General features: G+C 33.0%; 2 protein-coding genes across 2 annotated transcripts; one reads left to right on the forward strand and one right to left on the reverse strand.

Annotated features, from left to right (window-relative positions):
* Nucleotides 1-3,959: 3,959 nt before the first annotated feature.
* On the reverse strand, nucleotides 3,960-6,317 carry LOC146934186 (cytochrome P450 86A22-like). Its single transcript, XM_085706057.1, has one exon. The coding sequence runs from the start codon at nucleotides 5,778-5,780 to the stop codon at nucleotides 4,230-4,232; it is 1,551 nt and encodes a 516-aa protein (XP_085562183.1). The 5' UTR covers nucleotides 5,781-6,317; the 3' UTR covers nucleotides 3,960-4,229.
* Nucleotides 6,318-10,709: 4,392 nt separating this feature from the next.
* On the forward strand, nucleotides 10,710-14,429 carry LOC146934187 (uncharacterized). Its single transcript, XM_085706050.1, has 5 exons — nucleotides 10,710-10,925; nucleotides 11,029-11,195; nucleotides 12,042-12,110; nucleotides 13,587-13,867; nucleotides 14,127-14,429. Exons 3-5 carry the CDS (start codon nucleotides 12,087-12,089, stop codon nucleotides 14,281-14,283), a joined length of 462 nt encoding a protein of 153 aa, XP_085562176.1. The 5' UTR covers nucleotides 10,710-10,925; nucleotides 11,029-11,195; nucleotides 12,042-12,086; the 3' UTR covers nucleotides 14,284-14,429.
* The last annotated feature ends 668 nt before the right edge of the window (nucleotides 14,430-15,097 follow it).

A 15,097-nucleotide genomic window follows, 5' to 3' on the forward strand; every position in this document is an offset into this window, starting at 1 on the left:
AAATTCAAGAATAATCAAATTATATATATATATATATATATATATATATATATATATATATATTTATAAAAAAAAATTCACTTATAGTCTTCTTCTCAATAAATACTCTTTATCGACACACACAATATAATATATTAAAACATATTTTATATTATTTTTTGTCTTATATAATAAATTGTAATTTATTTTGTCAAAATTTTTTTTTGTAATTTATACATTGTCAAAAAAATTTGTATTTTATACTTAAAATATTAGTGTGAAGGGTGTATAATATTATTTACATAGGGAAAAGATATGTATCGCGAGAGTTTGTTTCCCGAAATCATTCTGAAGTGTTGATTGTTACACATATGTACCACTACCTGCATGAATTCCACCCATGTGTTCCGCAAAGCACTTGTTTACAATTGGCCAGTTTTTCCATCGGGATGCTTTCGTGAATTATTATGTCGCTGTAAATAGCACAACTCATTTACATATCACATATTTTCCAAAACAATATCGTCGAAGAAAGAAGTGGTCATAGATATGATCGTAATTAAAATTTAAAAAATGTTAACAAGTGTTTTTGGGGCACTTGTTAAGAAATCTAAAGAAGAAATTTTGTCTTAAAAATTGTGCATTTAATGTATTAAAACTTTAAAAAATAACTTTTTCTACTTAAAGTTTACCAATTATTTTCATTTTTGTATATTTAACAAGTGTCGCTTAGCTCAGCTCAGTTGGTAGGGATATCGCATTTTATATGCAGGGGCCGGGGTTCGAACCCTGGACACTCCACTTCTCCACAATTAAATTGTGTGAGCTCTATCCACTAGGCTACTTGACAAAAAAAAAAAAAACAAGTGTCATGAAGACACTTGTTAGCAAGACCCTTCAATTGTATCTTTAACAAGTGTCATGAAGACACTTGTTAGCAAGACCCTTCAATTTATGAAGGGGATCAAATTTGAAATATAAGGGTATATTGATTAGGCGTTGGAAATATCAAAAATCTCGAAATGTGTTTGATACACACCATGGTACTAGAGAAAAAAAAATATAGGGTTTTGCTAACAAGTGTCATTATGACACTTTTTAACGATTAAAAAATAGAAATGATTGATAACTTTTATGTACAAAATATTGTTTTATGGCGTTTTAATGTGTTGAATACACTAATTCTAAGATAAAAATTTCATTTTAAACTGCTTATCAAGTTTCCTGAGAGCACTTGTTAGCATTTCACAAAGGCATAAAATATGTTTGAGTCCTAAATTCTTAATACAAATATTGTTACATGTATTATTTTATCTATAAATATTGCAGTTTAAATATCTTTTTTTTTCACTTAACGTTGTTAGAAAATTTAATACATATTAGGGCCAGCTTTTACATGCAGAGTTAGGAAAAGACATATATCTATATGGTATATATCTGTCAGGTATGATGGATAGAAAATATTTACCTTTGCAATGTTGTGTCATATGTTGACATTAGTGACACAGACCTTCGTCTTTGTGACTGTTTTGAAAACGAGGATTGGAACTTGAACAAACTAACACTTCGTTTTACCATAATTGCATTTGTAGCATTACCATTGATAGTGACATTGATGACAAACTCATTCGGAGTGGTTCCTCCAATGATATATACGCGGGAGTCATGATTATAGGTGGTTGGGTCAAAATTTAAATCAACAAGTGGTACTGAATGTTACTTGGAGTTGGATTTGACAGCTACCAATTACTAGAAATTTGCAAATTTGTATTGGTTATAGTGATGCATGGTAATCTTCATGGAAATGCCTTTAGAAGCTCACGGCACCTCACCTCCAACACTTCCTGTCATAGATGCGGTGTTGTTGTTGAGAGCGATTTATATACTCAAGGTTTGTAACATGATTCTCGGGGATGTGAGATTGAAAATGAAACATTCATTTGTTTGTTTTAAGTTTTGAAAATTTCTTCCTAAGAATTTTATGTTCTCATAAATGTTATTTACATGTCATTTCTTATATTGTTATTCTCATGCTTGAAGGATAGGAATCTAACATTCTCGTCAAAATAGAACTCAACTTGTTATAATAACTTCCCCCTACCACTCACATTTATTTCCATTTATTTTATTTAAATAATATTTAAAACATTATCAGGAAATCTAAATTTTTAGCAAACATATGGATATGAATGTTGTTCCTAGAAATATCATGTGAGGGAATAACATTCCAATAAATGTAATTTCTTACCTTGAAACAAACACACTCTAAGAATTGTCATGACCCTTGAAGCAATGTCTATTTAGATGTATGTTTCTCCCAACTATCCTATAACAATTTGAATTTTTTCATATTTTATCTAGTTACACCCAAGGAGACATTTTAAGCATAACAAAATGACTAATATGTCTTTTAACTAAATCAAATTTTCAAAACACCCTCACCCGCATGTTCTTCTCTCTAAAGTAAATTGAATTTGGGAATTCAATGATTAAGATTAATTAATAGCTCATGTCAAAGAGTTATAAAATATGACGACAACCATCAGAGGTGGAGCACCATATGGGCTATGGGCTGAGGTGGGTCACGGCCCACCCCCAAAAAATAATTAATTTTTTTTTTCTTATAGGGGAAAATACAAAACACCTTAAATTTTTAAATAATTTACATGCTGACCCATCATGTCTTTTCTCACGCAAGCTCAACTCACTTTTTTTCTCACCCTGTCCTCTCTCTTTAAATGTATTCATCCAAAGCCAAGAGATAGAGAGAGGTCAAAAGCCAACAATTTGACTTGATATCGAGATTTGTATGTTTTATTTGTTGTCTCAATTGTTCAACATATGGATTCTACATAATCTACAGATAGATTTGTGAAACAACAATTTTGATTGGTTCTCATTTTGTACAAATAACACAAAGTTGACGTGAGTTTTTTTTTTTTTTAATTTCTAATTATACTAATTCATATTCCTATTTTACTTACCTAAGTTGCTGATTTTGACTTTAATTTTACCTATGAACAAAGGGTTCAATGTATTATGTATTCATCCTCTCTAGAATTATTATTACTAACTTTGGTGTCAAGGAAACTATGTTTGCCTCAAAATGGCACAATCCAAATCTCTAAATCTATATCTCTAAATCGCGCCACAATCGAAATTCCCACAAACTTAAATCCCTAAATAAAAAACTCAATATCAACAAGGAAGATAAACATTTAACTACCCAAGAAGACAAAATCGAAGATGTTTGTTGTTGTCACTGCAAACTCTTGCTGGTGCTGGTGAAGGAGATCACAAAACAATAATATAATTGCGAAAAATTTGATAAATCAAAACACGACTAAGCCATAAATAACATTTTTGATTGAATTCTTTTCCGATGTCAATTTATCGATGTCAATTTATGTGGTTAATTCATACAAAATTTTCATTTGCCTTTAATTACAGGAAAATCAAATCTGATACCTTAAGAGAAATACACTTCAAAGACTCAAGCCATCATCATCAAACCAACCTAAATGAGTTTGGATACCAAAGTTTCAACTTTTTATTTATTGAAATTTTTATTATTTACTTTGAGAAAATTAATTTGATACTTCCATAAATTTAAAGTTTCTTTTACTTTTACATTACAACTAAAAAGTATAATTGGATCATGGTTTGGTGAGAGCATTGAGTAGAATGGATGCAAAAATTTACTTAAACTTTTTAAATAGATTTCCCCTATTATTGTAGTTAAAAGTTCTCTGAAGTATTGTAGATTATCTTTTATTCAACTAGGTAGCATTTGTATGTCATACTAGTTCAATTGTGTGTTTTTTCTGTTATTTCTCTTCATTCATTAATCACGCCGAATTTTCCACTCAAGATGATATACACACACATACATACTTGTAGTCGTTTTCAACCATTAATTGTAGAACAACATATAATCTAACATCAATATTATAACCATGATGTTAAAAAAAGAAAAACTATAAGAAGTAAACTAACATCATATAATCATTATAATTTTAGAACATCATATAGTCTATATGGTTTAACCTTTTTAAATAGATTCCCCTAATATGATATCAAGAAAAACTTTGCACAATACAAAGACTATTCTATTTGTGCTTGATAGCATTAGCTTTCTATAAGAAGTAAATAACTATATTTTATTGCAACATCAATATTATATATATTTTTATTAAAAATTGATGATTACTCACTGTTGCACAAGTCTTCAACCCGTCAACCATTATTACTTAGCTTGTAATCTTTTCCAGCATTGGCGCGAGATCCCTAGGGTGTACATTCACCTTCAGTCCATACTTCATGAACAACGTCAACGACATCTTCTGTTCAACGCGGTGCCCGGGCACCACCTCGAGACGATGGCGCAGAAGCACAGCAGCAGCAATGGACTTCATCTGCAAATAAGCTAAATCCTTCCCCAAACAAATCCTTGGCCCCGCATTAAACGAAACAAACTTGTAAGAACTCTGCATCTTTTCACCGTCGGTTGAAAACCATCTTTCAGGTTTAAACTCAAGACAATCTTCTCCCCAAATGAACTTCATCCTCCCAACCGAGTAAATCGAATATGTCACCATTGAACCAGCTGGAACGAATGTTCCGTTCGGTAGAACGTCGTCGTTCACCACATGCTTTGAATCCTGTGGTACGGAAGGGTAAAGTCGTAAAGTCTCGGACAATGCAGCTTTGAGATATACCAAACGATCAACTTCCTCAAAAGCAAGAGGTTCATCTGTCCATTTTGAAACATCACCACCACGTGTCTCCATCAGCACGGTGCAGAGTTCTACCAGAATTTTTTCCTCCACTTCTGGATTTTTCATACAAAGCCAGAAAAACCAGCTGAGAGCCACTGATGATGTGTCACGTCCAGCAAGGATGAAATTAAGAGCAACATGTTGAAGAAACTCTTCAGAATATTTTTCTTTTTTCTTCATGAAACGCGAAAGCAAATCGTCGTTTAGAGCCCCATTTCCACTCTCTAGTTCAAATTTTCGGTTTTGAATGATGTTAGAGAGATATTTGTGGATATGTTTAAGACTTCGGCTCAAGCTCACTTCCATTCCTAAGCGGAACATTTTCTTGAGCTTCCAAACAATCTCAGGTAATATGAATCGGTGGAGTGTGGCTTCAGTGGCGCGATCAAAAGAAAGCGCGAAATCATTTTCGGGAAGACCCACAGACAGCGTCTGTGGGTCTTGACCGAAAGCCAAGCCACATATGTTGTCGAAAGTGAGGCGTAGGAGAAGGTCTTGAAGATCAACCGGGTTTTTTTCTTCTTGTGCCGTGGCTAAAATTGGACAGAATCTAAACTTTATGGCTCGGCTAACCCAACGAGCCATGGCTTGTCGTAGGGTACGAGTGGTGAATTCTAGTGCGGCGGTTTTACGCTGGAACAGCCACATGTCACCATCTGAGTTAAAGATACCTTCTCCGAGTAAGTCATGAAACACTGACTGCCATGTTGGACCTTTTGGGTAATTATCGAACCGGAGTTTGAGGATGTGTTCGAGGTTCTTTGGATCGCACGTGACAGTCACAAGACATTGTTTTCTGGCTAGAAAAGGAACGGCGCAGATGCAGGTTTGGTACGTGCCGCCACACGCGCGGAGATTATCAGCGATCCAGTCGTGCATGCGGGTTGCATGCTGGATGAGACCAGGTAAACTACCCAATAAGGGCCAGACACGTGGACCTTTAAGTGAACGTGTGATGAATGAAAACCATATTAAGTACGCCGCTATAGCGGTTAAGATCATTAAAGCATTTGATGCATCCATGTGCTTTGTGGGACCCAATAACCGAAAATACAGCTTTATTAGGTGGAAGTATACTTCTAACACCGTGAAAGTTTCACCGGAGAAACAACGTTGTCGTAGGTTTTGGTCGACAAACAATAATGGACGTTTAAGTTTGAATGCATGTATGTATGTATGTATGTATTCAATGTGGGAGATTGGTTTATCAAATGAAAAAAGAAAATAAACCCTGAGTAAATAATGGTGTTAAAATATAGTTTAAATGTTAAGAATGTGTAGTGAACAATAATTAAGCAGAGAAGTGAAGGGTTATTAAGAAGAGATTGGCTGTGATAGAGGGTGAAGAGAATTAAGAGAGAATATGGAGTTGTTTGTTTCTGAGCAAGAAGAGTGAGGAAAAGTGATTTATATAAAAGAAAGAAAGGATGTGGTAAAACAGAAAGTTGGGACAATTAATGAGGGAGTAGTGATGCTAGGTGTTAAGAGTTGAAATTGAGCTGCATTTTTTTCTTTCTGTTTAGTTAGGCTTCGGTGTCTCTCCTTATAAGTCATCACTCATCAATGTCCACCGATGTAGTTAGTTGGGTGTATATAAATAAAGGTATATTCTTTATTGTGAAATACTAATATTGTAAAGGTACTGTAAAACCAATTACACATGAGTATTCTGCATCTCTGATGTAAATTTATGGAGTAAGTCTGTTTCTTCATTGGGTAACATTACTCCCTTGCTTTTTGAAGGTTATATAACCCCACTCACCCCAATAATAACAGCAGGGTATATATACATTCTTGTCATAAGTGTATCTCAAAACATATATAAAAATCACATAAATGAATTTTATTTATATAAGTGACCAATCGTGAGTCATAAAACATATATAAAATCTAAGTTTGTTTTTTTAGTTATTTTTACCTTCAAACACGTCGTTAGTTATATTATTGTGTATTTTTGGCTGGTAAACTTAATCTATAAAATCACCTTCTTTATTTTACAATGAATGTCACTTTAATAAAAAATATATTTTAAAATGAGAAATTCTTACGTGAACTCTTACCCAATACATCATTTTTACATCCAACCAATTAAAATAAAACACCTCATTAAAATAATAATAAAAATTAATATCAGAATTTTTTCTCATTATTTTTAATATTTCTCTCTCCTTTTTCCACTTTCTTTAACCGAAAAGAACCACCCACCACCATTTATGTTTCCATTTCCTTAATTAAAATCACACTTTTTTTTAAAGTTAATAACATGTGTCATATTTTTATTGGTTGGGTGTAAGAATAATGTGTTGGGTGAGAGTTCATGCAAAAATATCTCTTTTTAAATAAACGTCGTTTTCTATTTAAAACATGCAAAATACTAATATAAAAACACTTAACTTTTTTTATTTTTTTGACTAAAGTTAAAAAGGTATTTTTAATTTAAATTCAGACTATATCGACTTATTCACTAACAACCATTCATTCTTTTTTCTTATTTTCCCAAAACTAACACATTTGTTCATTTTACAAATATTAAAAAATCTAAATATGTATCTATATGATATACGATTGTGATTGATTTTTCCCTTCAAATAATACAAATGGCTGGCTCACAAGAACTCTCGTCTCTCCTCTAAAAAGAAAAAGAAAATCTTGTCTCTAGTGCATTTTGCCATAAATACAAGGGAGCTTCTATCGTGCAGTCAGTAAACTGACTTTTTTGAAAAAGTTAATTTTGATTATAATGTTTGATTCATTTTTAAATTGTTGATTACTGATTAATGATCAATAGTAATTCATCTAGTAATGCTTGCAACAACTTGGCCTTACAGGTACTATTTTATCGTTGACATCTTTAACATGCAAGCAGAGTTGATGATATTATGTGATAGTCTTAAGTGTTACACTTTGTGGGGGTGTTACACTTGAAACAAGGTAGGATAAAATTAGATTAAGTGTAATCTTGTTAATCCGATGAATTGATGATACTATGGGGAATGAACTTTTGATGCCACTGTACAAATAGTGGGGTGTTACTCACTACATTTTTGATGTTATAGTGTTAACTTCACCAAAAAAGTCATTCTCATGACTTCACCATAGAATTTTCTTAAATTTACAATTATTAAACAGCGTTTTGAATTTTGTCAAAGAGAAATAGCGTTTTGAATATGTCTCATGACAATTATGGCAAGACATTATTTACAATGAATTAATTTTTTTTATTGAAAAATGTCATGTAATCAAACGGTTAATCATCAATGATATGACTATAATATTATATTAAAAGAGAAATGTTAACTTGTGTCCTTAGAACACATGTCAAGGAACCTAAAATGGAAAGTTTGTCTAAGAAATTGTGCTAATTTATTCTTCTAAAAATTAAAAATGAATGTTTTGTGATAAATATTTACCGTTTATGGAATCCTAACATGTGTCATAAAGGCACAAGTTAACATCACTCTTATACAAATAAGTCTTTGAACTAATTTATAATTTTTAAATAGGTCCATGCACTAATTTAGTGTGTGTTTGGAAGGGCTTAATTTTTTCAAAACCACGGTAGGAAATCACGGTGGCACAAAAGCTCCAAAGGCTAGCTTCATAAAGGCACGGCATTTTTGCTTTGATAATCACGCCAGCCGTGCTTTTGGGGTTGTAAACTCTGTACCAAACACACACTTAAACAAATAGAAACCGGTCTTCTAAAAACAAGCTTAAACAATTTGATATATTCAAGACACAACTAAATCAAAACCACAACTAAGCTGTAAATAATGTTTCTTTTATAATTATATGATACTCCCCATGGAATATCTTAGAAAAAATTGTCAATCCACTCTCTTAATATATATCAAGACAATTGTCATAGAGTCTCCTTTTTTCTTTTCTTTTTTTAAAGTATAATAATGCACATGGAGTACCTTAGAAAAAGATTGTAGATGCATGCAAGCCCTTAATTGTCCTACGTAGCAAGTAGCAACATTAATATACAGTTACTGTCGCCGAAAATACGGTTACCACCGGTTTTATTCATTGCCTGATGCTTAACTGCCAAGGAAAAAGTTCGAATAGGATGAACGAACTACATAGTAATGCATATAGCATTAATTGGAAGCCGAGAATGACGGTGTTTAGAGCTTGATATTGATTATTCGGTGAAAAGATAGACTGTAGTACTCCCTCCGGTCACATTTATGAACAAGAAACATTTTTTAGATTCATTCAATATTTGATGTATTTGGTCAATATATAGACCAAATACATTATGAATTCAATGAACCTAAAAGTGTTTTTGTTTGCTTATAAATATGACCAAAGGGAGTATTTCTCAAAATAGGGCCCATCTTTAGATTTTAAAGCTATTTTCATAGGGACGTGGGTACTTTCTTTTAGAACAAAAAATTATTGGGGAATTAGTCACTTTAGTCCCTGAATAGGAAATGAGTGGTCAATTTAGTCCATGAATGCAGAGAAATTGCAAAACAGTCCCTGAATGTAGACTCTGTTGGTCAATTTCAGGGACTAAAGTGACTAACGGAGTCTACATTCAGGGACTAAATTGTCTAACAGAATCTACATTCAAGGACTAAATTGACTAACGGAGTCTACATTCAGGGACTAAATTGTCTAACAGAATCTACATTCAAGGACTAAATTGACTAACGGAGTCTACATTCAGGGATTATTTTGCAATTTATTTATATTCAAGGATTAAAGTGACGACTCCTTTCCTATTCAAGGACTAAAGTGATTAATTCTCCAAAAATTATTAGTATTAGCTGATGGCAAGCAAAGGTAGAACATAACCAAGGCAGTAAACAAGTACAGCAGTGCTAGTGTGCCACTGCAACTCTTCAAGAGCAATGTCTGCATGTTAGTAAGATTTTACTCCCTATACCCATAATTATTCCCCTACCCCTACAAAAATCAAACTAAGGTTGTATAGAGTTAATAGATTCATGAAATTTGTTTTAATATAGGTATTGTTTACAAGTGTCCTATAGATTTGATTAATGAGTCCACAAAATGAAGGTTGACATTGAAAATACAAATTAAATACAATTATATGGTCGACTTAGAGGCTAAGATAGATGTATCATATATTATCACAGTTAAATGTTTGATGAGACAGTGAAATATAATAAAATTAATCAATAAATTTGTACGGTTGTAGTGTCTTTCACCTTTACTTAAAAATAAAATCATGAATATAAGTCGAGTTAAAAATTAAAAGAATATGAAAAGATTTTTTTTTTAGTGATATACACTTACAAGTTACAAATATAATTTAAAATAAAAATTGAAATATAATCTATACTATATATAAAGAAAATAACATTTTTCAGCTCTTTTGGGTTGACTTTTTCTCTTTAGAAAAATGTCCTCAAATTTCAATACAAATAACACATGTAACAAATAGATAAGAATAAATTTAAATATTAAAAAAAATGTAACAAACACGATATGAATATATATATATATATATATATATATATATATATATATATATATGTGTGTGTGTGTGTGTCACTACAAGAATTCCCAATATTACTAACCAATTCAAAATTGCATTACTGACGGATTTAGGCCCCCAGTAATTACTGGCGGAATAAACCTTCAGTAACATTAAAAAAACCCTCAATAACGTTACTGACGGATAAATCCGCCAGTAATATCAATAAAGAACCTACAATGTATTACTGGCAGAAATATTCAGCCAATAATGTAAACGCACATGCCTTTGCGTTACTGAGGGATATAAGTCCGACAGTAATAGTATAACGGATTAAATATTCTGCCAGTAATGCAATAGATCCGCCAATAATGTGCCTTTGTGTTACTGAGGGATATAAATCCGACGGTAATAATATAACGGATTAAATATTCTGTCAGTAATGCAACATATCCGCCAGTAATATTGTTGCATTCGAATCCGTCGGTAATGCACAAATTCCGCCAGTAATATTGTTGGATTAGAAGGCGCGTTCTTATTTTCATTCCCCCACCTTACCCAAATTTTCATTCCTCCCTTTCTCACTTTCCCAAAACTCTCGAATCTCCATCTCATTTTCAAATCCCCCCTTTCTACTGCAAAACCTAACCCCCCAAAACTCTCAAATCTCCATCTCACCGTTGCTCACTCAGAATCACAAAACAATACACTCAATCGGTGCTCACTCATGAGATTCACAACAAAACCTAGCATGAATCTAACAATCGGTGCTCACTCATTCACTCAATCTCAGAATCACAAAACCTAACCCCAACAATTGGTGCTCACTCAATCTTAGAATCACAAAATCTAACCCCAACAATCGGTGCTCAAACGGAAACGGAACTCAATCAATCGGAACTCAGCTCACTCAATCAGAACTCAATCTCAGAATCGGAACTCAGCTCACTCACTCACTCAATCGGAACTCAAACGGTACTCAAAAGGTGCTCACTCACTCTTTGTTCTCCACCAAATCTTCTCGTTAATTTCTGTTTTTATTTTTTAAAGAATTTTTAGTTTTTTTTGTTGATTTCAGTGATTATTGTTGTTAATATGCTGAGAAATTCATTAAGAAATTCTATTCTTGTTTTTTATTTCATTCTTCTCACTGTATTTATTTCAATGTGATTTTGTATGGACATTGAATTTGAATACAACAAAATCAAATAATTTTAATATTTTAATATTTTGTATGGACATTGATTTTGTATGGTAGAATTGAATGTAATGACATGTGTTTATATTGAACACTGACTCGTGTCGATAACGAAATAGCCTTCGATCAGAAATGTCGGTGCTGTAGCGATAATCAATTTGTTTGTTCTGTCAGTTTTCAATTGAAAGATGGTGAATCGGAGAGTTCATACATACATATTGGGCTAATAAGAGGGGTTGCTATGCTTAAAATGGGAGTTGGTTCACACTCAGCTGATATGGGGTTAGGTTATTACTATGTAAGTTTGTAGGACTTCCAATTGGCTTCATAGTAATAGGCTCGACTAACTTTGAAATCCCTCTGCTAACAACATCTTTCTGCAATGTAAAATAAAAGTGAGAATGAGGGTCTCCTCACACCCCATTTACAAGAAAAGAAACGAACGAGTCTACCTTATTTGGCATGATGAGTTTTAGGTTTCACCAAAGTTACAAAGTTGGAATCTCTCTCTACAGGAATGCTTTTGCATTACCATTATTTGCTTAAAAATATTAACATTCTGTCCAAGCATACTAACAAAAGAGTGATGACAAGAAAATTAGCCATATGTAATGGATATCTTGTTTGTTTTCAGGCTGCTGCAGAGTTGGAGCGGCGTAAAGAAAATTTCAAAAAAGAGATGGATTTTGTTGTTGCTAATGTGGTAAGCTTATCAACAAGATATACTGCCAATGAAAAAAGTTCGATAACATTTCTTGGTTACGTCTTTTCAGGGTCAGGGTTCAAATTGCTATTAATCATTAGGATGATGAAAATATCTGAAAATCTCTGATTTTCTGATAAGACACAAGATAATAGTTTTAACAAGAGTATATAGATTTTCATATGAATTCATGTTTACAACATGAACATTTGTGGTACTGCCGCAAATGATGCTTATTGTGTTAAATCAAAGCAGGAAACAAGCTAGGGACTGACCAGTTCAAGTTCTTAGCAATTCGGATCTGTTTAATAATTAGATATTAGTCATTTACCTTGATAAGCTAGGGACTGACCACCTTCATGATTTTCTGTCTTCCTTCCAAAATTAAGTTGATAAATAGAACTTGATGTACACATTTAGTGCTTATACTAACTCATACATTCTTTTAAGAATGAGCATAACTTGTGAGAAGTTGTTATAATAAGCATTTTATTCACAGTAGCAATTGCTAACAGACTTGGTTCCTTAAATGCTGACATGCATAATGTGGCAAGGTTCTTAGTTGGAAAAGATTAATTATGTCAGCTCTATCTATTAATGAATCATTTTTAGCCAATCTTCATCATTCATTCTTTTTTCATTCCTATAATCGGCTTGATCTCGCATTTTAGCTTTTATTCTGATCGTCTTTGCTTTAACTTGTACTCTGATGTAATTTCATCTAGTTTCTTTATTATGTTAGAATTTTTTAACTGTCTTATTCAGTTTGTTACTTTATCTTAGGTAACAGGCATTGTAACAGGTTTTGTACTAGTTTGGTTTCCTGCTCCCACTGTTTCTCTTAAACCTCCTCCTGCAATTAGTGCTGGACTTATTACAACAAAAGGTTCTTAATTTTACTGTAGTTTGTGTGTTGCCTGCGGTTTGGGTGGCTTTATTTTTTTCAAGGCCCCTTTCATTTTGTCAACTTGTAGCATTGTTTCCATTAGGAGGTTTGTTCACGTTAGATTCAAATAAGTTTTTGAAGATTCATGACTGTGATTGTCATATTGAAATTTCACTACCTTATCACCAAAGCTAAAAGAAAATTTCATATTTTTAACATTAATTAAGACACCCGCGGGTTGTTAGAAAGTGCTTCATAATTTCCTAAGTAATGCTAGCGGTTAAGTGTACTATATGTTTGTGTGAAATTGTTACTGAACCGAATTAGAAATTAATTAATTGGTTACAATCTTATAGTTAGTTGATCCTCGTTTAACTACAATCTAAAGTGTACTTAGGGAAGGCATACAAGACAGGTCCTGTTTTAACCAAAACAGCTTCTTCCTAAATAATAGCTTTAATAGTAGCCTGAATTTGTGAATTTAGTTGCTGAATCTGCCTATTCATTTAGATTTTGCAATTTCAACTCTGTTCTTATGTTATTGAAAATTATAATTCATTTTCTTTTTTTCTTTCGTTTGCTATATATAGATGGAGGAAGAAGAGCAACCACAGCCATCCCTGCCACTACAACCACCACAGCGACGCTATGCACCACAGTCAACTAGAAGAGGACCTAAAATAACAGTCCATCACTCTTCCTTCATTCCGATGCCACAGACTCGGCAGCCCGATGGACAACCGCAGTTAGACCCGCTTGCTGATCCTAATCTTCCGGACTTCGATTATACACTTCGAGACATCTTTGATCCTAATGTGAAGAGTTTGGTTGATCGACATGGCCGATATGTCATTAGCACCTGGTCTAATAAGTAAGTGTTTCTAAAATTGGAGTATGTTTATGAGTTAATCAATTGTTTTGAGAATGTTGTTGTTGATATGTTTTAGATATTTCCCTTCTCCTTGTTAGTTTCACATATGAGTTAAGTATATACAGTAAGAGTTTCGTAAATTTCTGAATTCATTTCATCCCACCGGAGTTTCTGAATACATAAGTAAGAGTGTGTTTGTGAACAATTGTTTATGTCTGCAAAATTGTCTTCAGGTTGATTTTACGTTTGCTATCTATAGATGGACAAAGAAGAGCCACCACCACCACCCCCGCTACCAAGGCCATATAGAAGAGGACCTAAACTCACAATCCATCATTCATTCTTTGTTCCGATGCCACCGGAGGAAATACGAGCAGCAAATTACCAGGAGGGAGACTAGGAACAAATTTGTTTGAATATTATGATCATTAGCTTATTATGTTAGTTTTATAGATTGTATGAATATTATTTAAATATTTATGATTTTTTACAAAAACTATTTAAGGATTGTACAAATATTATGATATATTGATTAATTAATTTGTGTCTTATTAAATTAAAATTTTATTTCTTTTATTTATTTGTGTTGAATTTTATTTCTTTAATTAGAATTAAAAAGTAGGAAGGGATCACAAAAAAAAAGGTCCATTACATTACTGGCGGAATTTTTCGTCACTAATGCAAATCTGTATAAACATTACTGGCGGAATTTTCCCTCAGTAATGGAGAGGTAGTTTTGACAAAGCATTACTGAGGGATTATTCCGCCAGTAATTACTTGCGGATTGCAATCCGCCAGTAATTACTGGCGGAATAATCCCTCAGTAATGCTTTGTCAAAACTACCTCCCCGTTACTGAGGGAAAATTCCGCCAGTAACATTACTGACGCTCATATTACTGAGGGACTCATATCCGCCAGTAATACATATTACTGAGGGATTTTTGGCATTACTGAGGGATTATTTCCGCCAGTAAAAACAAGAATTCTTGTAGTGTGTGTGTGTGTGCGCGCACGCGCGTGTGATTATTTTCCCTTTATCATTTAAAAAGTGTAACAAACTAAATGAGTATATTTATAGGAAAATGCGATTCGGTGCGAGAGTAAAATTCGTCGGAGTTGAGCGAATGACTTGGCAGGTTCAAAATACTAGGTTCTACACCTTGATGACCCCACAAGATAATTTGGCTATCCATCAATACATTATTAAATTCCAATGTTGAAATATAATC

Source organism: Medicago sativa, chromosome 4, assembly GCF_051527215.1.
Source record: "Medicago sativa cultivar Bolivia chromosome 4, Bolivia_mono, whole genome shotgun sequence".
Classification (NCBI taxonomy): domain Eukaryota; kingdom Viridiplantae; phylum Streptophyta; class Magnoliopsida; order Fabales; family Fabaceae; genus Medicago; species Medicago sativa.